The sequence below is a fragment of the Oncorhynchus mykiss genome, chromosome 4 (assembly GCF_057628025.1).
Source record: "Oncorhynchus mykiss isolate SJ-2025 chromosome 4, ASM5762802v1, whole genome shotgun sequence".
In the NCBI taxonomy this organism is placed as follows: Eukaryota; Metazoa; Chordata; class Actinopteri; order Salmoniformes; family Salmonidae; genus Oncorhynchus; species Oncorhynchus mykiss.
Window position 1 is genome coordinate 56,358,836 of NC_143025.1, and position 25,156 is coordinate 56,383,991.

General features: G+C 43.9%; 1 protein-coding gene and 1 long non-coding RNA gene across 2 annotated transcripts in view; one reads left to right on the top strand and one right to left on the bottom strand.

Annotated features, from left to right (window-relative positions):
• Positions 1-25,156, top strand: part of LOC149984078 (uncharacterized) — a 466,287-nt gene that overhangs the window by 238,952 nt on the left and 202,179 nt on the right. The window lies entirely within an intron of this gene.
• Positions 14,381-25,156, bottom strand: part of LOC110521035 (glutamate receptor ionotropic, kainate 2) — a 184,682-nt gene continuing 173,906 nt past the window's right edge. Inside the window, exons 16-17 of the mRNA XM_090233397.1 lie at positions 17,428-17,681; positions 14,381-16,359 (exon numbers count right to left, since the gene is read on the bottom strand). Coding sequence (XP_090089523.1) covers positions 16,195-16,359; positions 17,428-17,681 — 419 coding nt within the window. The 3' untranslated portion in view covers positions 14,381-16,194. The remainder of the gene's footprint in view (positions 16,360-17,427; positions 17,682-25,156) is intronic.

Here is a 25,156-nt window from a genome sequence, read left to right on the forward strand (position 1 = left end):
GGCGGACTAAGACAATGGCGAAGTGGGGTCCGCGTCCCGTGCCAGAGCCGCCACCGCGGACAGACGCCCACCCAGACCCTCCCCTATAGGTCAAGGTTTTGCGGCCGGAGTCCGCACCTTTGGGGGGGGGGTACTGTCACGTTCTGACCTCTATTTCCTTTGTTTTGTATTTATTTAGAATGGTCAGGGCGTGAGTTGGGTGGGCAGTCTATGTTTGTTTTTCTATGTTTTGGGGCAGTTCTATGTTTTCGGCCTAGTATGGTTCTCAATCAGAGGCAGGTGTCATTAGTTGTCTCTGAGAATCATATTTAGGTAGCCTGGGTTTCACTGTGTTTGTGGGTGATTGTTCCTGTCTTTGTGTTTGCACCAGATAGGGCTGTTTTGAGTTCTCACGTTTCTTGTTTTCGTTAGTTTGTTCATGTATAGTGTCTTCATTAAAATACAATGAACAACCACCACGCTGCGTTTTGGTCCGCCTCTACCTCACAACAAGAGAACCGTTACAATGAAGGGGATGATGATTCAATCTTTGCGAGCGGTAGGGCATCTGATTTCATTGGTCTTCTACTTGTGGCTCAGACACTTCATTCAGGATAAATGGAGCTAACCTTTAGTTAGCCTGTCCCGGTGCAGGTTAATTCTGAAGGATTTGTTGACATAAAAATGTACCTGGCTAAAAGGTGATCCACTTTCATGGTACCGGTTATCCTGAGTTTAACCTTGCCTGGAAACCCAACATTAAATTGCATTGAATTCTAGGTAGAGCAGAAATTAGCGTAGAAATCAACGCAATTCAATGTCGGGTTTCCAGGCAAAGTTGAAACCAGAGTTGACCAAAGTTAGCTCGAAAACACCTTGTAGTGTAGGGCTCAGGACAAAGCCCTCTCTGTTGCCTTCTCCTCTGTCCCTCCGCTACAGCACTGTGCTCCCAGTTCAACCCCAACAAGCTGATTGCTGTGTCTGAATGCATACACACACAAACACAACTGCAAATCAACCATACACTAACACTATCTACAAACAATTAACAAACCAATCAGTAATTAGGAATGTAGCGAGGGGTGATGCGGATCACCTCCTCCAGAACCTTCTCAAAGCGGGCTCGAACCTGGGGGTGTCTCATTGGGGGGAGGTGTACACAATTAACAAACCAATCAGTAATTAGGAATGTAGCGAGGGGTGATGCGGATCACCTCCTCCAGAACCTTCTCAAAGCGGGCTCGAACCTGGGGGTGTCTCATTGGGGGGAGGTGTACACAATTAACAAACCAATCAGTAATTAGGAATGTAGCGAGGGGTGATGCGGATCACCTCCTCCAGAACCTTCTCAAAGCGGGCTCGAACCTGGGGGTGTCTCATTGGGGGGAGGTGCACACATTCTTACACACACACACACACACACACACGTACATAGATAAAAGCATGTTTCCAGTAGAACATCATGTTATTACAATATTGAGAAAAGTGTAAATGCGTGCAAATCATATTTTATTTGTCACATACACATGGTTAGCAGATGTTAATGTGAGTGTAGTGAAATGCTTGTGCTTCTAGTTCCGACAATGCAGTAATAACCAACGAGTAATCTAACCTAACAATTTCACATAAATTACCTCATACACACAAGTGTAAAGGGATGATGAATATGTACATAATATATGAATGAGTGATAGTACAGAACGGCATAGGCAAGATGCAGTAGATGGTATCAAGTACAGTATATAAATATGAGATGAGTAATGTAGGGTATATAGGATATATAAACATATAAAAGTGGCAACCGTTTTTTGTGTCAACCAAAATATTTATTTATTTTTTATTTCACCTTTATTTAACCAGGTAGGCCAGTTGAGAACAAGTTCTCATTTACAACTGCGACCTGGCCAAGATAAAGCAAAGCAGTGCGAGAAAAACGACAACACAGAGTTACACATAAAGAAACGCACAAAAAATAACACAATAGAAAATAAAAATATAAAAATCTATGTACAGTGTGTGCAAATGTAGAAGAGTAGGGAGGTAGGCAATAAATAGGCTATAGAGGAGAAATATTTACAATTTAGCATTAACACTGGAGTGATAGATGTGCAGATGATAATGTGCAAGTAGAGATACTGAGGTGCAAAAGAGCAAGAGTGTAAGTAATAAAATGGGGATGAGGTAGTTGGGTGTGCTATTTACAGATTGGCTGTGTACAGGTACAGTGATCGATCGGTAAGTTGCTCTGACAGCTGATGCTTAAATAGAGAGGGAGATATAAGACTCCAGCTTCAGTGATTTTTGCAATTCGTTCCAGTCATTGGCAGCAGAGAACTGTAAGGAAAGCAACGGGTGGGTGTTGCTATGGTGACCAGTGAGCTGAGATAAGGCGGGGCTTTACCTAGCAAAGACTTATAGATGACCTGGAGCCAGTGGGTTTGGCGACGGATATGTAGTGAGGGCCAGCCAACAAGAGCATACAGGTCGCAGTGGTGGGTATAATATGGGGCTTTGGTGGCACTGTGATAGACTACATCCAGTTTGCTGAGTAGAGTGTTGGGGGCTATTTTGTAAATGACATCAACAAAGTCAAGAATCGGCAGGATAGTCAGTTTTACGAGGGTATGTTTGGCAGCATGAGTAAAGGAGGCTTTGTTACGAAGTAGGAGCCCGATTCTAGATTTGATTTTGGATTGGATATGCTTAATGTGAGTCTGGAAGGAGAGTTTACAGTTTAACCAGACACCTAGGTATTTGTAGTTGTCCACATATTCTAGGTCAGAACCGTCCAGAGTAATGATGCTAGTTGGATGGGAGGGTGCGGGCAGAAATCGGTTAAAGAGCATGCACTTAGTTTTACTTGCATTTAAACGTAGTTGGAGGCCATGGAAGGAGTGATGTATGGCGTTGAAGCTCATTTGGAGGTTTGTTAGCACAGTGTCCAATGAAGGGCCAGATGTATACAGAATGGTGTCGTCTGGGTAGAGGTGGATCAGAGAATCGCCAGCAGCAAGAGCAACATCATTGATATATACAGAGAAAAGAGTTGGCCCGAGAGTTGAACCCTGTGGCACCCCCATAGAGACTGCCAGAGGTTGAGACAACAGGCCCTCCGATTTGACACACTGAACTCTATCTGAGAAGTAGTTGGTGAACCAGGCTAGGCAGTCATTTGAGAAACCAAGGCAATCGAGTCTGCCGATAAGAAAGTGGTGACTGACAGAGTCGAAAGCCTTTGCCAGGTCGATGACGACTACTGCACAGTACTGTCTTTTATTGATGGTGTTGATGATATCGTTTAGGACCTTGAGCGTGGCTGAGGAGGTGCACCCATGACCAGCTCGGTAACCAGATTCCGTATTGGAGAAGGTACGGTGGGATTCAAAATCGTCGGTGATCTGTTTGTTAACTTGGCTTTCGAAGATTTTAAAGTCAAGGCAGGATGGATATAGGCCTATAACAGTTTAGGTCTAGAGTGTCTCCCCCTTTGAAGAGGCGGATGACTGCGGCAGCTTTCCAATCTTTGGGGATCTCAGGCGATACGAAAGAGAGGTTGAATAGAAAGAGAGGGTCCAGATTGTCTAGCCCAGATAACTTGTGGGGATCCAGATTTTGCAGCTCTTTCAGAACATCAGCTGTCTGGATTTGGGTGAAAAGAGTGTGGGGCTTGGTCAAGTTTCTGCAGGGGGTGCTGAGATGTTGGCCGGAGTAGGGGTAGCCAGGTGGAAAGCATGTCCATGCCGTAGAAAAATGCTTCTTGAAATGATCGATTATCATAGATTTATCGGTGGTGACAGTATTCCTATCCTCAGTGCGGTGGGCAACTGGGAGGAGGTGCTCTTATTCTCCATGGACTTTCCAGTGTCCCAAAACATTTTGGAATTAGTGCTACAGGAAGCACATTTCTTTTTGAAAAAGCTAGCCTTAGCTTTCCTAACTGACTGAGTATATTGGTTCCTGACTTCCCTGAAAAGTTGCATTTCGCGTGGGCTATTCGATGCTAATGCAGAACGCCACAGGATGTTTTTGTGCTGGTCAAGGGCAGTCAAGTCTGGAGTGAACCAAGGGCTATATAGTTCTACATTTTTTGAATGGGGCATGCTTATTTAAGATGGTGAGGAAAGCACATTTGAAGAGCAACCAGGCTTCCTTTACTGACGGAATGAGGTCAATATCCTTCCAGGATACCCGGGCCAGATCGATTAGAAAGGCCTGCTCACTGAAGTGTTTTAGGGACAATGATGAGGGGTGGTCATTTGACTGCGGACCCATTACGCATGTAGGCAATGAGGCAGTGATCGCTGAGATCCTGGTTGATGACAGCAGAGGTGTATTTAGAGGGCAAGTTGGTCAGGATGATGTCTAAGAGGGTGCTCATGGTTACGGATTTAGGGTTGTACCTGGTAGGTTCCTTGATAATGTGTGTGAGATTGAGGGCATCTATCTTAGATTGTACCATGGCCGGGGTGTTAAGCATGTCCCAGGGCACAGCTGGGGGCTGAAGAGGGTCGAAAACAACGGTGAGAGACTTGTTTCTGGAAAGGTGGATTTATTAAAAGTAGAAGCTCGAATTGTTTGGGCACAGACCTGGATAGTATGACAGAACTCTGCAGGCAATCTCTGCAGTAGATTGCAACTCCGCCCCCTTTGGCAGTTCTATCTTGTTAGAAAATGTTATAGATGGATGGACATTTCAGGATTTTTAGTGGCCTTCCTAAACCAGGATTCAGACACGGCTAGGACATCCAGGTTGGCGGAGTGTGCTAAAGCAGTGAATAAAACAAATTTAGGGAGGAGACTTCTAATGTTAACATGCATGGAACCAAGGCTTTTACGGTTACAGAAGTCAACAAATGAGAGCGACTGGGGAATGGGAGTGATGCTGAGGGCTGCAGGGCATGGGTTAACTTCTTGATACTACCCATCCTGGATCCGTGAGCGTAATCATCGCCTCAAACCAATTAGCATAACGCAGCGGACATAAATATCCCTAGAAAATGTTCCTATTCATGAAAATCACAAATTAAATATATTGAGACAGAGCTTAGCCTTTTGTTAATCACACTGTCATCTCAGATGTTCAAAATATCATGTGACCACTTGCTCAATGTGGTCCCTTATGGCTATTCTTCAACATAAATGTGTAAAAAGACGTCACAATGCTGTGGGAATACGTAGAAAGCATAAGCTCATTCGTAGCCCATTCACAGCCATATAAGGAGTCATTTGCATGCAGCGCTTTCAAAATATGGGGCACTTCCTGATTGGATTTTTATCTGGGTTTCGCCTGTATCATCAGTTCTGTTGCACTCACAGACAATATCTTTGCAGTTTTGGAAACGTCAGAGAGTTTTCTATCCAAAGCTGTCAATTATATGCATAGTCGAGCATCTTGTCGTGACAAAATATTTAAAACGGGAACGTTTTTTATCAAAAAAGGAAAATACTGCCCCTAGTTACAAAAGGTTAACCTCTAAATCACCAGAGGAACAGAGGAGGAGTAGGAAAAGGGTACGGCTAAAGGCTAAAAGAACTGGTCGTCTAGTGCATTTGGAACAGAGAGTAAAAGGAGCAGATTTCTGGGCATAATGTACAGACAAGGGTATGATAGGATGTGAGTACAGTGGAGGGAAGCCAAGGCACTGAGTGATGATGAGAGAGGTTTTGTCTCTAGAGGCACCATGTAGGCCAGGTGAGGTCACCGCATGTGTGGATAAGATTAAGACGAATAAGAAGAATAAAAATAAGAAGGGGAGACAAGATGAGTTTGGTCTGCAGTATGCATGTTGAAGGTGGTGTGGCATCTACGATCATTCACTTCTGGAGGTTTACTCAAAAGATGAGTGAACCGTTCCTTCACCTCATTTTCTTATATCATCTTTGGACAGATGTTTACGTGACACCCAGAATGCATTTTTTAATGTCAACAAACATGGCCCACAAACATCTGGCAAATAGCTTAGCATTAGTTCATCATAATCAGTACAACCCTCAAAAAAGTATTTTACACACATCATTGGTGTCCATTACAATCTATGCAGTAATTGAAATGCATGATTTGTCACCAAACATGTGAATAACACTGTAAATACATTATGCTCCATATATAAAGTGCATTTGGAAAGTATTCAGACCCCTTGACTTTTTTTGCACATTTTGTTACTTTACAGATACATTTTAAAATGGATTAAATAAATGTTTTCCCTCACCCATCTACACACAATACCCCATAATGACAAAGCGAAAACAGGTTTATAGAAATGTTAATGATTAATGATAATGATTTACATAAGTATTCAGACCCTCGAAATTGAGCTCAGGTACATCCTGTTTCCATTGATCATCCCTGAGATGATTCTACAACTTGATTGAAGTCCACCTGTGATAAATTCAATTGACTGGACATGATTTGGAAAGGCACATACCTGTCTATAAAAGGTCCCACAGTTGCCAGTGCATGTCAGAACAAAAACCAAGTCATGAGGTCGAAGGAATTGTCCGTAGAGCTTCGAGGCAGGATTGTGTCGAGGCACAGATCTGGGGAAGGGTACCAAAAAATGTCTGCAGTATTGAAGGTCCCCAAGAACACAGTGGCCTCGATCAGTCTCAAATGGAAGAAGTTTGGAACCAGCAACACTCTACCTAGAGCTGGCCACCCGGCCACACTGAGCAATCAGGGACAAGGGTCTTGGTCAGGGTGGTGACCAAGAACCCGATGGTCACTGACAGAGCTCCAGAGTTCCTCTGTAGAGATGGGAGAACCTTCCAGAAAGACAACCATCTCTGCAGCACTCCACCAATCAGGTCTTTATGGTAGAGTGGACAGACGGAAGCCACTCCTCAGTAAAAGGCACGACAGCCCGCTTGGAGTTTTCCAAAAGGCACCTAAAGACTCTCAGACCACGATAAACAAGATTCTCTGGTCTGATGAAACCAAGATTTAAAGGTGATGCTTGACATTCAGGCCAAAGAGTTAGAGGAAACCTGGCACCATCCCTACGTTGAAGCATGGTGGTGGCAGCATAAATCTATGGGGTTGTTTTTCAGTGGCAGGGACTTGGAGACTAGTCAGGATCGAGGGAAAGAGGAACGGAGCAAATTACAGAGAGATCTTTGATGAAAACCTGCTCCAGAGACCTCAAGACCTCAGGCTGCGGTTAAGGTTCACATTTCAACAGGACAACAACCTTAAGGACACAGCCAAGACAACGCAGGAGTTGCTTCGGGACAAGTCTCTGAATGTCCTTGAGTGGCCCTACCAGAGCCCAGACTTGAACCCGATATAACATCTCTGGAGAGACCTGAAAATAGCTGTGCAGCAATGCTCCCCATCCAACCTGAGAGAGCTTGAAAGGATCTGCATAGATGAATGGGAGAAACTACCCAAATACAGGTGTGCCAAGCTTGTAGCGTCATATCCAAGAAGACTTGAGGCTGTAATCGCTGCCAAAGGTGCTTCAACAAAGTACTCAGTAAAGGGTCTTAATACATATGTAAATGTTATTTTCTGTTTTTTCGTTGTAATAGATTTGGAAAAAATTCTAGAAACCTGTTTTTGCTTTGTCATTATGGGGTATTGTGTGTAGATTGATGAGGAGAAAAAAAACAATTTAACCAATTTTAGAAAAAGGCTGCAACCTAACAAAATTTTGAAAAAGTCAATAGGTCTGAATACTTTCTGAATATACTGTACATACGATAAGCTACAGTAGAAACGACAACATGATTTACAGAAAATAAGGCACTTACTTGGATATGAATGCACACATGTCCAAAGTTATCATTTGTAAGGAAAACAACAATTAACGCAATGCGAGCGGCAGACACAAAATGTGCCAGGGGGAAAAGTTTGTTCAAGACTGCGCAAATGTCTGCATACTTGATCGGCTCAGCAAAACCGCAAACATCAAATCAAATCAAATTGTATTGGTCACATACACATATTTAGCAGATGTTATTGTGGTTGTAGCAAATGCAACAGTGCAGTAATATCTAGCATTTCACAACAATACACACAATAAAGACAAACCTAACAGTAAAAGAAAATTCTCTGCAATAGTGATATGGACTACTTCTATGTAAATTAATGAGCAGGCGGAACACACCTCAATTCAAACTGTTGTTAGAAAATAAAACTTGTTAGATTGATAAATTGAAATATAGACTAAGTAATTAGTAGGCAGCCTCTCTTGGTTTGAGGGCAACTGTCCTGTTGCGTATCAGTCACAATCCATTCTGACATCACGTGTATGAAAAAACTGTTTGAGATATTTGTAACTCACGCGTGAAATGGTTAATAGCTGCATATAGAGAGAAAGCTTGCCAACCTATAGGCTGGATATTTTCTATCATTCTTGTTTTTTAGTCTAGGACTAGGCTTAATCTGTGTCCGGGGAAACCTCCACATAATGTTTAAATGAGTGAAATGAAATAATGACTTACATGAATCCTAATCAGCCCATCGAATGTGAGTACATCTGTTGGTGAAGTACAGTAAATGAATAAAGCTACAGGACTCTAGCAATATTCAAGCTGTTAATGCTGAAAAACCTTGTTTTTCATGGTTCCACCTGTCACCAGAGGGCGGCAAAGACCATTCTAGCGACATTAACGACACTTACGTGTGTCCTATTTACTTATTACGATTTCATTTTAAGAGGTGTGTTTTCTGTTGTCCTTTGCTGAAGCTTGAATTGTGTGCCGTGTGCGTTTGTCTCCTGAGTGAGATTTCGAGACAGTGTTTGTTGTTTTCCCAGTGTTACTGTGCTTTTCTCTGCACCTGGATCCAACCTCACCATGTCACAGCAAGCTTCAGCCAACACCATGGATCCAGGAGAGATCACCCTGATCAAGCATGTTGTAACCCACCTTAAGAGCACTGCTGGGGTGGCAGCAAGAACAACTCTTCCAGATATCAGAAACCCTCCGGGCACTTACCAACTCCCTCCAACCACAGTCAGACCCCAACCCAGGAGGAGCCAATGTCCAAGTCTCATCACCCAGTGTTACAGGCATCGCCATAGTTCCTCCAGGGAACATGCACGGGCAACTCAAGATCAAAGCTCCCGGGCGGTATTACAGACACCCGGGAGGATGCAAGGGATTCTTCACCCGGTTCTCTCTGGTGTTTTAGATAAAGTCCTCCTCGTTCCACACTGATCGGGCCATGATCACCTACATAATCTCTCTACTCTCGGACAAGGCACTGATGTGGGCAACGGCGGTGTGGGAACAGCAGCCACCATCCTGCAGCTCCATATTAACCTTCACTGCTGAGCTGGGACGAGTATTTGACCGTTCAGTTGATGGACGAGAAGCAGCCTGTTCAACATCCGCCAAGGGGCCAGACCAGTGGCTGACTTTGCCATTGAGTTCTGCACCCTCGCCGCCGAGAGTGAGTGGAATACCTCAAGTCAGGACCTCAAGTCCCTGATAACACTGGCAATCAGGATCGACAACCGCCTTTGAGAATGCGTGAGACAGCGCTTTTTTGACACCACCCAGTATCCCGGTTTCCTGAGCACCCGAAACCCCCCCGAACCCAGCATTGAGGAGCTCATGTCACGCGGAATGATGCTGGAGAGTCGAAGCAGGTACGGGGAGTAACATTTAATAAATAACGTCATATAACGAGACAGGAACAGCGCCAGCAAACAGAAAACAAAGACAAAAAAACAAATCAATGCAGCAGCGAGGAACAGAGCTGGGGAACAGACAAATATAGGAGAGGAAAGGAACATGTGATAAATGAGTCCAGATGAGTCCAATAATGCTGATGCTAGTGACGAGGGATGTGGGTGATGGATGGCAGGAGTGCGTGATGCAGGGTAATCTGGCGCCCTCAAGCGCCAGGGGGAGGGAAGAGTGGGAGCAGACGTGACAGTAACCCATCCCCCCCTCTTGGGATGCCACCTGGCGTCCCACCTCGGCCCTCGGCCCCCTCGGCCCCCTCTGTGCTACCTTCCCAGAGCTGATGGGAAACGGCAGGTGCTGAATCTGGTGCTGACAACCGTCAGCACCAGATTCAAGCCTTTGTGGACTCCGGGGCGGCGGATATTTTCATTGATCAAGACTTCGCCAGAGAGTTACAGATCCCCTGCGTGAAAAAAACGCACCCATGCGCCTTTCTCTCCAAGTGGTTCTCGCCAGCAGAACGCAACTACGATGTAGGCAACCGGGAGTTCTTGGCAGGTAAGTGGGCTCTTGAGGGGGGTGGAGACCCACTAACAGACTTTACATTCCGCGATCAGCCAAGTCCCAAGTACTACAAAGTGACACTCCACTAAATTAACTGGGAATCCAGGGGTTAATCGGACACTGGAGTTCCTGAGGTGGAATTTCTGGTGGCCCAACATGGAGGATGTGAGATCCTTTGTTGCGGCCTGTTCCATCTATGCCCAAAAAAAGTCTTCACGTTGCTCCAACCTCTGCCAATCCCCATCCGGTCCTGGTCTCATCGGTTTGTAGACTTTATCACAGGGTTACCTCCATCTCAAGGGCTCACCACTATCCTGGTGGTGGTCAATGGGTTCTCCAAGGCAGCCCATTTCATCACCTTACCCAAGTTGCCTTCAGCAAAGGAGACTGCTGATCTCATGGCTACCCATGTCTTTCGACTACACATACTTCCCCAGGACATTGTCTCATATCGTGGGCCCCAGTTCGTCGCACGGTACAGTTTCCTGAACAAGAGGCCGAAGCGGGGGTGCCATCTGCCGGGGCGTCGAAGTTGCCGCACCTGGGTCAGAGCACAATCCTCCTTGCTCTGCTCATGTGCCCAACACCAACACCAAGCAAACCGGCATCAAAGGCCTCTTCGGCTCCTCCGACCGGGTCTTCACGAGTGTTGTTGTCCTCCCGGGATCTTCCCTTAAAGGTGGATTTGTGGAAGCTTGCTACATAGGACTATTCAAGATCCTGAGTCTCATCAACCCGGTCAACTATCGTCTCCAGCTTCCCATGTATATGAGGGTATGTCCATCCTTCAATGGCTCCCATCTCAAGCTGGTAAGGACCAGAACCTTCTCTCCCCCCACACCTGTCCCTCTGCGCCCTCAACTTGTCGATGGTTGCCATGGCCTACACCGTCCGGAGTCTGTTGGAGGCTCATTGGGTCCGAAGCACTCTGCACTACCTGGTGGACTGCGAGGGCTATGGCCCTGAGGAGCGGGCATGGGTGCCTGCCCAGGACACTGTACTGTCAAGGTTCCACCTGTCACCAGAGGGTGGCAGAGACCGTCCTAGAGACATGAACGACACTGTGTCCAATTTACTCTTCATGATTTCTTTGTTAAAAGAGGTGTGTTTTCTGTTGTCCTTCGCAGAAGCTTGAATTGTGTGCCGTGTGCGTTTGTCTCCTGAGTAAGATTTCGAGACAGTGTTTGTTATTTTCCCAGTGTTAATGTGATCCTTCCATTACCGTTTCTTAGTAAAGTATAATGTTTATTCTTAACCACTGATTCCTCGTCTGGTCTCTTCTCTGCACCTTGGTCCAACCTCACCATGTCACATTGTTAGGTCAAATTAGCTCTTAAATTTCCTGTATTTTTCGGCTTCAGACAAAAGCTAGTATTTGCAAAACAATTTACCCATCAATTTCAGTTGCTCAACAAAATAAGATACCAGAACTGGGTCAAATATGTATGTCGAATAAGTATTGGGTTTGCACTTTTGAGACTATTCCATTGGTTCAAGCACAGCTGAAGTTTTTGACACAGGTCTGTAAGATGCATATTGTGCAATTGTTTTGTGTAAAATCAAGTTGGACTATGCAGCATTTTGAAGTGACCACCTGTTTATCTCAGCCAGTCAAAATAAACAACTAAATTCAGATGTACAAAACGTCCATACTATCTGCTAACCCACTCTAGCTGTCAAGGAGAATAGGCAGACAGATCTAACAAGCTAGTGTCAGATGCAAGACGGAGCTGTCTAGGCGGCTGGCGCACATTAGAAGTTTCCACATAAAACAAACATAAAACACTAAATAAAATACTCCATTGGGACAATGTGTAGATTGCTAGTAGCTAACGTGAATCATTTAGCAAGGTGTGTTCTCGCACTCTGCTGCCATCCCACCACATCACATCTGTCACAGGAAGAGTACACAAATACCATTTTTTGTTGAATTTAGATTCCTATGTGAGGGGAGTTAGAAGCTTTATCCTCCCCTTAGCATGTGTGGGAAATATATTAACCCCCATGCAGGAACAGTGAATACTGTAGATAAACACAAACAAGGGCAGATACACACATGCGCGTGGACACAAGGGCAGGCAGGCAAAGCACACACACACACACACACTTTTAAATCCATTTAATTTATTTGTGTGAGCCTAATGGCTCCTCCATCGTTGTCCCCATGCTATCTCTGCTCAGACACATGCTGCTGCTAAGAAAACCCCTAATGCATACCAAATCATCACATTTAAACCAACAGTGCTTGCCTAGCTCAGCTAGCTGCTGCAGCAATCCCCCTTTCTATTGCATTTTCATATTGAAAATGCTGAACCATCCCAAAATGGAGGAAAAGCATATTAACCGACAGAAAATGGCTGGGAAAGGTGTTGTCATGCATGCATTGTTTGAGACGGACTTGGAAATCTATCCTAATGAAGTATTCTATGTCACTATGTGCTGACTTATTTAAGCATCACTTGTGTCCTTCCAACCTACCAAAACAAATCAAAAGATAGTTCAGGCCATTTTTCCTGGTTTTTAGAATGATACCTAAATTGAGAAATTGCAGTTTTCTCCTCTGAACTTTTAATTTTCTTCTTGGTCATGGCCAGTTGGTAGGCCTACCAATTGGGAACACACATTATTAACTGAAAGACATATACGGCACTTGATATCATTCCAAACCCCATTTATCCTTCCTGTTTGTGTATAACGAGGATACTTTCACAAGGGTACTTTCCCAATAGCAGCCCACAGAGAAGCCATAATGTGATGGAAATAAGTGTGACGGACTCACTCCCTCTCCACCGAACGCCTTCTCTGACCTTCCCTGTCATTTTGGAGGGCAGAGCGGGTGGCGATGTCCGTTCCTGTTGCTCTCTGTTGTTGTGCCTTGGAAACGCTTTTAAATCATTCATTTCAGAATGTACACTGTCAGAAAACCCCTGAACTGCCGCCCATTTGATGGGAGAAATAACAACCTTCAAGAAATCCACTTGTCAGATTACACTTGCCTCGGCGGCTGCACAGATGGCCAGACTGACTGACAAACAGACGTGAAGACAGATGGATGAGCAAAGATGTAAACAGACAGATAAAGAGACAGACAGAGACTATTTCCATTATCCCTTATTTATATGTTAAGCATGAATTTCGTTAATACATGACATCCATAGTGGTGCTGATGCAACACCATAGATAAAGAAGTAATCCCGCTGGTTATATAAATGTATCCTGGGAGGCATGTTAAACACCTATGGGCTCAGCGACCGCGGAGAGGATAGGACACAATGACCCGTATCCCAACAGTGCATTCTGGGAGATGTATCCACAGAGCCCACCGGCAGTGGCAGGTGGCGTGTGGCTTCAGACATCTGGTCCACCTAGAGAGGCCTGAGGGCTTGCCACTGGACCACTTCCCCCAGCTCACCTCTCACCCAATCGCAGTGGAGGACTACAAAACCCCCAGCTGGGTACAAGTGCACCACTTCCTGGCGGTCTTCAGGGACGTTCACGCCAGAGGGGAGGTATGTATGTGCTTATTTGGTACCACTTTAGCTGAAGCTTACCTACATATAGACGACATAACACATTCATGTTACATTGCATATTGGATTCATAAGCAGTGCATAAACATACTTTTTTCCCAACCACAATACATAACAAACAGCATAAACCTGCAGTTGTGGACATATGCATTTCAGAACTTTGTACTGCTTATGAATGTGGTATGTTTGGGTTATGAATGTGTTATAAAACCTTATGTAGTTGGTAAGTACCCTCCATGTAAAGTGGTACCACTATGTATAGGTACTCTTCCCATAAACAAATCAATACATTTCATAATATAATGACATTACTACCCCCCCCCCCCCCCCTCTGATAAGTAACTGTTCTCTGATATTGTTCCCAGCCGATGGCTGTCCACTGTAAGGCTGGTGTGGGGAGAACAGATATTTTACTTAGTTGACACAATTGATTTGATCTCAGGCACGCACGCACGCACGCACGCACACACACACGCACACACACACACACACACACACAGACACACACACACACACACACACACACACACACACACACACACACACACACACACACACACACACACACACACACACACACACACACACACACACACACACACACACACACACACACACACACACACACACACAAAGAGACCTAATAGTATCAAAAGTTTGGAAACAAATGAATAGTTATTACTTTTTTAATGATTACATTTTTTTGTAAAACCTTGCATCAATGTCAAATACATTCTATTATCTAATGTTTTGGTTGACAATACAGTTGGATATTTTCTGATGAATCTTCCAAATTATTCAACCATTTACACTCTGTACCACTGAATCTAGCAGGGTAGAAAATGGCAAGCAATACTGGTAAAAAAAATAAAAAAAAATAAAAAATGCAAACTAGGTCTCCCCCTGTATATTTTATTAATGGTTTCTTGAAATGACTCAAATTCTACATTAATTTATTAATGTACAGAATAAATATTTTAAGAAACATGGACCTTGTATTTTCTTTTCTGGGGATGGACCCATTTGGGCATTTGGGATTGTTTGAGACACTCCAGGATGAAGTTTTCCCTAGGCACAGATGTAGGATCAGCTTCCCCTCCCCCAATCCTACACTTAACCAGTAGTGTGAAAATGCAAAAGTGACCCAAGATCAGCATCTACGGGCAACTTCACCCTACTCTGAATGAGCACTCGGACTGAACGCTCATCCTTCATGATCACTGACAGATAAAAAAAAAAAAAAACTGGATACGTTTCTGCTATATTGCTTCCACCTGCCATGTCCTACAGTATCAGTGGTCATAGAGGAAAGTACACAAGGAATGGAAAGTTAAAACTATTGAGACACAGTCACTGCACAGCTACAGTATGTAAGCAAGGTTTAGTTGGGAGATGAGGGCAGCTCTAGAACGTCCAGATATGCTTTTCATCTCACAACAGAAACATGGGCCCTATTGAGGAGACAGTATGGACGACAGAGGAGAGAGAGGGCATGGCACAGTGAGGGGCCCCTGGAGGCCCCAGATCGGGGGCACCCCTAAATCACCTGTAGTCAGAATGAGGGTGGAGGGGGGCTCCCACCTGCTACATATGTGAAGTCCACAGAGAATGCTAGACTGATAGAAAGTACTACAAAACTTTGTCCGTATACAAAAACGGAACATATTTTTTTTGTAGAAATCTTGCCTTTAAACAGTAGATATTAACTCAAAATGACAGACTGTAATGTGATTTTGGACACCGTACAGCATGTTTGTGGAGTCATTGAAAGTAATATGTCAGTGGTTTACGTCGCCCGAACTTTGGCACGATAAACGCATTACAGAAGATAAACAATGAGTATTAGGGAGGTCAAGCCAAATCAATGATTACAAATGAAATAAAACATTATCATCTCTATTTTCTTCATACAGTTCTTATTCAACATTGTGGCACTTTGTAACATTCCTTATCATAACGACCTGTTATATGAGCTCCTTTTTTAAAAATCAACTGGACACACACACACATGGAGATTTGACAAAAGTGGAATTGACATCAACAGAAAAAAAACGACCAAATAATTTCTTGGGGCCTCAAGATACAGTGTGATGCTCTGAACAGGTGTGTGTGCATGTGTGGGTGTGCAAAGTCACTGACTGTGAAGTGAACTCAAAGGCAGTCTCAACAGACATGCATTTTGAGTTCTCCTCTTCGAGTCCCTGTCGAGATCCATCTCAAAAATCCATCATTCTCACAATTCTTCAACTTGCCCCCTGCAAAAGTCCCTCTTGAAAACTGTTGGCCACCATGAGGTGACGCATCATCTCCAGTCATGTCCACACATCTACATTTCCACAGGAAACATGTCTACCATACTACCAAAGCTGGGGGCCAATGCAATATAGTTTCAGGTTACGTTAACATTACATTAAAGTTCATTCAATCCCTCCAGATCTTCTGGCTGTTTTTGGACCCTTTCAGGGCTATTTTTGACCTTCGACCCTAATCACGCCATGGTCTCCTTGCCTGGCAGTCTCCTGTCATTAAATGTGTGCATGTTGATGACCTCCTCAGTTTTGACGATGACTGGTGGCTGCGGCTTCTGCTTGAGCCGCCGCTGGCACTTCAGGGAGCCACGTAGCTCTTCCAGCATGGCACTGCAGAAAGAGCGCTGAAGAGGGGGAAGGAGTGGAGAGGGAGGTTGGGAGCAAAATACAGACAGAACTGGCAACAGTAACTGACAGATATAGTCAGTATACAGTATGTGGTCCATGCAAGAACAACGCTAGAGTTGTCAATATCATGCTCTAACCCACTGGTAAATGGTAAGTTACTAAATATAGTCTAACATTCTCTATGAATTGGGCTTTTAAATTATGTGTCATTTAATGTAGTGAACTTTGAAAATATTGATGTATGTCCATTTTAAAGTGGTTAAAATGCATTAAAATACATTGACAGTCTTTTTTTTGTTGTGGGTCCCCATGCTGCCAAGGCAGCAGCTACTCTTCCTGGGGTCCAGCAAAATTAAGCCCGTTTATAACATTTGTCATGATAAACTAAAGAAAATGTACATTTTCATAAAGTTTTTTACATTTCTATGTTTACTTTTTGAAAACACTTCATATTAATGGTCCAAAATACCAACAAATCTCCAAAACTATAGGTAGATGCAAAAATGTCATTTCCGCCTTTGGTGCCTGGCGCTTAAAAAAATTCAAATATTTGTGGTGTTTTAAGTAGTTAATGACTTTTTTTGCAACGTAGTGGTGTAGCTAACTACTGGAACTACACACTACTTTTTGTGTGAAAAAATAACAGAAAATATGGGTGAAGTTGACATTCTGAATTGAAACATAGTTTTTGTGTTTAATAGGCTAAATTACATATTCTGTTAACATCTGACTCCAGAACCAGAGTGATCTGTTCTTTCGATGTGTGGTCCACGTCATTTCAGTTTTACATAAGAGTGCTTTAGTGTAGCTTAACTTCTTCCAGTGTGAAGTCATTTGTTATCAGAGAAGCTTTCCCAACACGAATACATGCAAGAGTGACACCTCTTGCACTGAGATGCGGTGCCTTAGACCGCTGTGCCACTCGGGAGCCCTGAGCACTTATTAACAAAACACCTACAGGAAGGTAGCTCTCCAGGAACAGGGTTGGAGAGCCCTGATCGACATAATGTTTCAGCAGACGTTATAAATATTTGACAGTCTCTTTAAGGATACATAAACCTCACCTTCTCTAGCTCTGCGTTCTGTTTAGACTTGTACAGGACCTCCCCAACGGCCACGAACAACGACAGGACCAGCCCTGCGGCCAGCACGATGAAGATGCCCCCGATGTTCTGCACCCCCAGAGCGCTGGCCTCCTTATTCTTCTCATCCTCCGGACAGCCGTTTCCCCTCCACCACTTCTCCTTCATCATGTGCAACTTCCCTTCTTCCTGCAGTTGCAGGATTGCTATGGTGATCTTGTCCCGGTACGGAGACCCTGCGGGGGACAAAAAGGACAGAAAATCAGATGATCAAAAACTATATATACTGAACAAAAAAATATGAACTCAGCATGTAAATTGTTGGTCCCATGTTTCATGAGCTGAAATAAAAGATCCCAGAATTTGTCCATACGCACAAAAAGCTTATTTCTCATCCCTTTTAGTGAGCATTTCTCCTTTGCCAAGACAATCCACCCATCTGACAGGTGTGGCATATCATGAAGCTGATTAAACAGCATGATCGTCACATAGGACAGTAAAAGTCCACTCTAAAATGTGCAGTTTTGTCACACAACACAATGCCACAGTTTTTAAGGAGCGTGCAATTGGCATTTTGTCTACCGTAAACAGTCTACAACATCGTTTTAGAGAATTTGGCAGTACGTCCCACCAGCCTCACAACCGCAGACCACGTGTAACCACGCCAGCCCAGGACCTCCATATTTCGGCTTCTTCACCTGTGGGATCATCCGAGACCAGCCAACCCGAGACCAGCTGATGAAACTAAGGAGTATTTCTGTCTGTAATAAAGCCCTTTAGTGGCTAAAACTTATTCTGATTGGCTGGGCCTGACTCCCCAGTGGGCGGACCTGGCTCACACGTGGGTGGGCCCATGCCCTCCCAGACCAACCCAAGACAGCGCCCCTCGTGAAATCCATAGATTAGGGCCTAATGAATTTATTTCAATTGACTGATTTCCATATATGAACTTTAACTCAGTAAAAACATTCAAATTGTTTATATTTTTGTTCAGTATAAATAAAACGTCATAGAGTGACTTAATTTGTTATGAAGTTAATTAATTCAAAGACTACTCATTATTCATGCTTTCATTATTCATGCGATTCTGTCCCGGCACAGAGAGCTTGCAGGGACCAAAAGGACAGGAGATCAGAAAATGTAGAAAGAAATAATGTTTTTTTGCATCAGATTGGCTTATTAAGTGAATAAATGCATGTTGACAAATTTCCCCTTTGGGGATCAATAAAGTATTAATATTATCTTATTTGATTTTATCTTAAGTCAAAAGGTATTGTTCAATGGCAAATCTTTTGCATTCAATGGTGCACAGCAAATTTGCAATCATTATTTTAACACCCCACAGTGTTAAATTGAACCCTTTCTTAGATATTATGTGACCATCTCAAGGAGTGTTAAACTAACACTTTTCAAAGTGTTGATAAACTAACACCTCCAAGAGTGTTGGGTCCCTAACACCGTGGGTGTTGCAAATTCGGATTTAGAGTACATTTAAACTGTATTACAGCTGATGCTATGACACTTTTTCAGTGTTAGGGAATTAAAACCTGAGGTTACAGTAACAACATTTTGTGTGTTGTTATAACACTGTTGCACGTAAAGCCTTACTTGTATATTTATTTCCTAGGGTGCCTTTTCAGTACCACCCATGACTAGTAACAGAGACATGATTGTTGCATTCATTGGTTTTCAGTCCTGTAGCCTTCACCAAGTGAGTGCCTAAGTAAATATTTTATCATAACATTATTATTTTTTTGATGACAATACATTCCTGTTCTTGACAATACCATACCCGGACAGCGTATAGTCTTACCCTAACACAGTGGTCTGAAACTCCTGGTTGGCAGGCCACATCAGCAAGTCACATTATGCTGACTTGCGAAGTGTGATATCATTCCTATTGGAATCCAGACAGTTAGAATATCCAACAATTGGAACTATTATTCACCTGCAATCTGCAGTCAGAATGACTGCCAAGGTAGGGAAGAATGATAAATGAGACTACCTAGTGGCACAGCGGTCTAAGGCACTGCATCTCAGAGCAAGAGGCATCACTACAGTTCCTCGTTCACATTGTAAATAAGAACTATTCTTAACTGACTTGCTTAGTTAAATAAAGGTAAAATAAAAAAATATATAAAAAAATGTTTTAAAATGAACTGGAAACACAATCTCAATAACGGGTGAAATAAGTTCCGCCATTTACAGATTGGATTAGTTTAGAGAAATGTATGTTATTTATCTTTGTGTAGTATAAGATATTTTAATCGATCAATGCATGCAGAAACAAAGATATTAAAGCAAACTATTCTAAAAAGCAATCTGCAACAAAGCATGCTGGGAAATATGATATTGAGGCCCCTCCCATGTCTTTTCCACTCAGAGTGAAGTTTTTTTCACTCAGTCGAGTAACAACAACGCCATGTGGTGTTGATTCCACTGTGATTCAAATAACACTTTATTTATTCACCGCAGGTGGCGTCAATTTCAATCCCACTGGTGTTAACGCCACTAGAATCCTTTTACCTCAAAGCCAACATTTTTACACAGACCAATTTGCTGTGTGGGTATGGGGATCAACTTGTTGGCCTCTTTAGTTTATGAGCATAACCTGTCATGTAAGTCCTCCATCCTCCTATTCATCGCTAATCCTCAGAGTATCTTGGACAGGCTACAGAATTAGCATCTTGTTCTCAAGCGGGCATTACAACACTACAAGGCGTTGGTGACACTGGGCTTTGTGTTCCGGAGGAGCAGAGCTCCCGTTGATTCTGATGAATAACCACTGTGTGTATGTGTCATAAATGGTGTACGTAAACAGAAGAGCCCGGTAGGGGATTCACAGTGTGTGTGTGTGTGTGTGTGTGTCCATATGCGTGTGCCAACTCCCCAAATCTGCAGACAGTGGGAGAACGCTGGAATTAGCAACAGCGTATTGGGACACAGCGGGAGCCTCAGTGATCGAAGGAAAAGTAATCACTCCGAGGTTACCGAGTAGGACTGCTGCCTCCCTCTCCTCTCCCTATTCCAGAGTATAACACTTCAACGACCTAGGCAGCTACTACACGCAGTCTCCCTCTGACGCAGCCAATACTCGATTAATGCTTACTGGGGTTTTTATTTATATTTCATGTTAGTGTTTTAGTGTTTTGTTTTTAGTGTTTTTTTGTTCTTAGTGTTTTTTTTTTTTTTTTTTTTTTGTGTTAGTGTTTTTATAATGTGATTATTTAACTTCTTCAGTCTTTTTTCTCAATTTGTTGGTGCTGAGTGGATTGTGTGTGTGATTGTGTGATTGCGAGTACATGTGTGAATGCATACCTGAGTGTGTGTAGCCCCCAGGTAAAAGAGGCGCCACAGAGGCTTTTGTTCATAAGACAGTTTACTATTGGGTCCTATGCTTCCCTCTACACCCCCCTCCTTCCATCTCCATCTTTCTTCATTTCATCTATCACTATCCGTCATATTCTCATCTACTCTGCTCAAAAGTATTGAGCGCCTTTCTGATCTCTGACTGTTATAGAGACCTTGATTGGATGATTGGTTCAACAAGCTCTCACAGACTCAAGCAGAATTAGATGTGTTTTTGTTTCTCCCGTTGCCCTATATCGTTCTATTTCTCCAAACATCAAATTTCAAAGTTAAAAGGTTAAGTTTAGGCACTCATTCCGAATGGTTAAGGTTAAGGTTAATGTTTGGGATAGGGCTAAACATTTTTTTTTTAAACAGCCTCCCTGACTGAGATCAAACACACAACTTTCTGAGTCATGGGATTATACCCATCCACCATGCCCGTCACGTGGTGAACTTGAGCCCAAGGATCCAACCAGTTTTCAAAGTCTCCTGATTCTTCTCAGCTTCAAATTATTCATGATTCCATGATTTCCATGACGCAACGCAACGCGGAGTGCTTGGACACAGCCCTTAGCCGTGGTATATTTGTCATATACCACATACCCCAGAGTGCTTAGTGCTATTATAAACTGGTTACCAACTTAAATAGAGAAGTAAAAAATACATGTTTTGTCATATCCATGGTATACAGTCTGATATACCACGGCTGTCAGCCAATCAGAATTCAGTGCTCAACCACTCAGTTCATAAAAACCTTGAGGGTTTTATCCCTACAACAGAGTGCAATGGGGATTTTAGAAAACAACAGCTAACAAAAGCTAACCAAGTTACATCAAACTCTGAAATGACAGCTAACATTCCCTTTTAATTTTCTTCAGCTGTTTTACATTGACATTTATATCCATATTAATGATGCTGCTGCATGATTTTGCCTGGTCAGAAAAACGTCTAGAAGACATCCGACACCGTTTGCTTTCTTTGGCAGGGGGAAGATCGAATGAATATTTTGTTTTGTTGCCGAGGTCTGAGTGGCAAACATCAAGGTTCATACAAACATAGTCACACCCTGATCTGATAAACCTGTCTTTGTGCTTGTCTCCACCTAGCTCCAGGTGTCACCCATCTTCCTCATTATCCCCTGTGTTCTCTGTTTGTCTGTTGCCAATTCGTTTTGTTTTGTAAAACCTACCAGCGGTTGTTCCCCTGCTCCAGTCTGTTCTTGCTCCTGTTTTCTAGTCCTTCCTGGTTTTGACCCTTCTGCCTGCCCTGAGCCTGCCTGCCATTCTATACCTTGCCCCACCTCTCTGGATTATTGACCCCTCCCTGCCCTGATCCTGCCTGCCGTTCTGGACCATTTGCACCTTTTCTGGATTATTGACCCCTGCCTGCCTTTGACCTGTCATTTGCCTGCCCCTGTGTTAGAAATAAACATTTCTTTCTTTGACACTGTCTGCACCCAGAGCGCTTCAATGTAGAGTCGGGCACCTGTCGGGCATTTCTCGCTCAGTGTTCCCTAATCATCCAGCTGCAGCCTTCCTCTTTCCCGCTGATGTCCGGGAGGGCTCTCGCCTGGGCTACGGCAGTACGGGAACAACAGTCGGCCATATGCTTTAATCTGGAGGAGTTCGTTGCAGAGGTAAAGAAGGTTTTTCAATGCTCCATTGCCCGGGAGAGAGGCTGCCCGGAAGCTACTCCAGCTTCGGCAAGGCTCCCGCAGTGTGGCAAACTACACAGTGGATTTCTGCACGTTGACAGCTGAGAGTGCCTGGAACCCGGAAGCCCTGTTCGACGTGTTCCTTCACGGATTATCGAAGGTGATTTAAAGAAGAGCACGCAGCCCGGGAGCTGCCCCTGGACCTCGACTCCCTCATAGCCTTGACAATCCAGATCGATGGGCGGCTACGGGGACATAGGAGGGAAAGGGAGTCTGTTCCCTGTCGCCAACATTCGTCCTCGATTTCCACCTCGCCTCGGTAGGAATCCCGGAAATCCCCGAACCCCACATTTCCAAGTGGATCCGATGTCCCCCGAGTTCTCTCGGAGATGATTCTTCGCTACCTGGTCCCCGCCAATCCCAACACCTGGAGACAGCCGCTCGTGTGGGTAGAGTATACGCGCAACACCCTCTCTTGCTCAGCCACTGGTCTCTCGCCTTTTGAGTGTTCTCTGGGATATTAGCCCTGCTCTTCCCGGAGCAAGAGGTCAGCATACCCTCGGCCCAGATGTTCGTCTGTCGCTGTCGCCGTACCTGGAAGAGAGCCCAGTCGGCTCTTCTCAAGACTCTCCTGTGAAGATATGAAGGATCAGGTTACAGTAGGTCCGCTATACAGCACCCTCTCTCTCCCGCAGAAATGGAAGTTAAAAATCTCTTTGTTACAACAGAGAGATTTTGTAGTACTGTAACATCCAAGATTGGATAATGAAGCAATATTTCTGTAATCCAAACAGTTGGAATGGTCCATTGGTTCCAATTATGTCAGATCAGTTGTTGTTTTGGGATCTCATTAAGGACAGTATAACAACATAACTGTCTCTCTGAATGTGTATATTTCCCTTCCAAATGTTGTGGAACTTATAGGATTACATATGAAACTATTTGTGAGAAGATGAAATGTGATCTTGGCCTTCTAAATGAGAAAATGTTTTTTAATGTAAAGTTTATCCAGTCAGTAACCACGCCCACAGACATTACCCAAAACGTATTGGAACACCCTTTTCCCCCAAGTGTTTAAAAGGACCCGCTGAAGAACTCTCTATAGACCAGTTAAGTGCAGCACCAGCTGAATATGTTACAGATGGTTAAGAAAACTACAAGACTAAAGACCAAACAGGCGGGCGGTGTTGAACAGGATGACACGAATGGTTAGACTATGAGACCAGAAAAATGTGGAGCGTGGCTGCACGTTGAAATGGTAGGAATTTAAATCTCTAGAGACCAGTTAATTGCCAGGTTGCTATGGGCGTGTTTAAATGGTTCTAGCTCTACATTAGACCAGCGTGACCGACAGTGTGAGCTGAAAGGTACGGAATGGTTAGAAACTCTGAAACTCTCAAAGAAGACGACTACACAGGAACATTCAGTCCGCAGCTAGTTAGTTAAGTAGTACTTTAGTCTAGTTTAAGTACTTTAGTCTAGTAAACTCGACCAAAGACGAGAAGACAAAGAACAATTTACTCTCACCACCATACCTCTATTACCTCTATTCTAACGAACAGAGCCTGCTGAACAATGCGGGGTAGACCTATGGAGGATCCGTTCTCACAGACACTCCGAAACCTACAACTGCAAAGGGCATGGTGACCTCTGGTGGACAACCAGAGGCTTTCTGTTGAAGTACTCCCAGTAGATGGATCGACTGTTTCAAACAGAGACAGCAAAGCCATGCACATGTAAATATGTACATTGCAATTATTTTGAAAGAGTGACCATTCATGTGTATTCGTATTCCAATGAGCATAGGTATCAGCTGTATTTAGTGGAAGTCCTTTGTCTCCCCCTTTTTTTGTCTCCCCCTTCCCCCTTTCACCTTCCGGCGCCGACAGAGATGGCCGCCTCGCTTCGCGTTCCTAGGAAACTATGCAGTTTTTTGTTTTTTTACGTGTTATTCCTTACATTAGTACCCCAGGTCATCTTAGGTTTCATCACATACAGTCGAGAAGAACTACTGAATATAAGATCAGCGTCAACTCACCATCAGTACGACCAAGAATACGCTTTTCGCGACGCGGATCCTGTGCTCTGCCTTACAAACAGGACAACGGAGTGGATCCCATGCAGCGACCCAAAAAAACGACTCCGAAAAAGAGGGAAACGAGGCGGTCTTCTGGTCAGACTCCGGAGACGGGCACATCGTGCACCATTCCCTAGCATTCTTCTTGCCAATGTCCAGTCTCTTGACAACAAGGTTGATGAAATCCGAGCAAGGGTAGCATTCCAGAGGGACATCAGAGACTGTAACGTTCTTTGCTTCACGGAAACGTGGCTTACTGGAGAGACGCTATCCGAAGCGGTGCAGCCAACAGGTTTCTCCACGCATCGCGCAGACAGGAAAAAACATATTTCTGGTAAAAAGAGGGGCGGGGGCGTATGCCTTATGACTAACGTGACAAGGTGTGATGAAAGAAACATACAGGAACTCAAATCCTTCTGTTCACCTGATTTAGAATTCCTCACAATCAAATGTAGACCGCATTATCTACCAAGAGAATTCTCTTCGATTATAATCACAGCCGTATATATCCCCCCCCAAGCAGACACATCGATGGCTCTGAACGAACTTTATTTAACTCTCTGCAAACTGGAAACAATTTATCCGGAGGCTGCATTCATTGTAGCTGGGGATTTTAACAAGGCTAATCT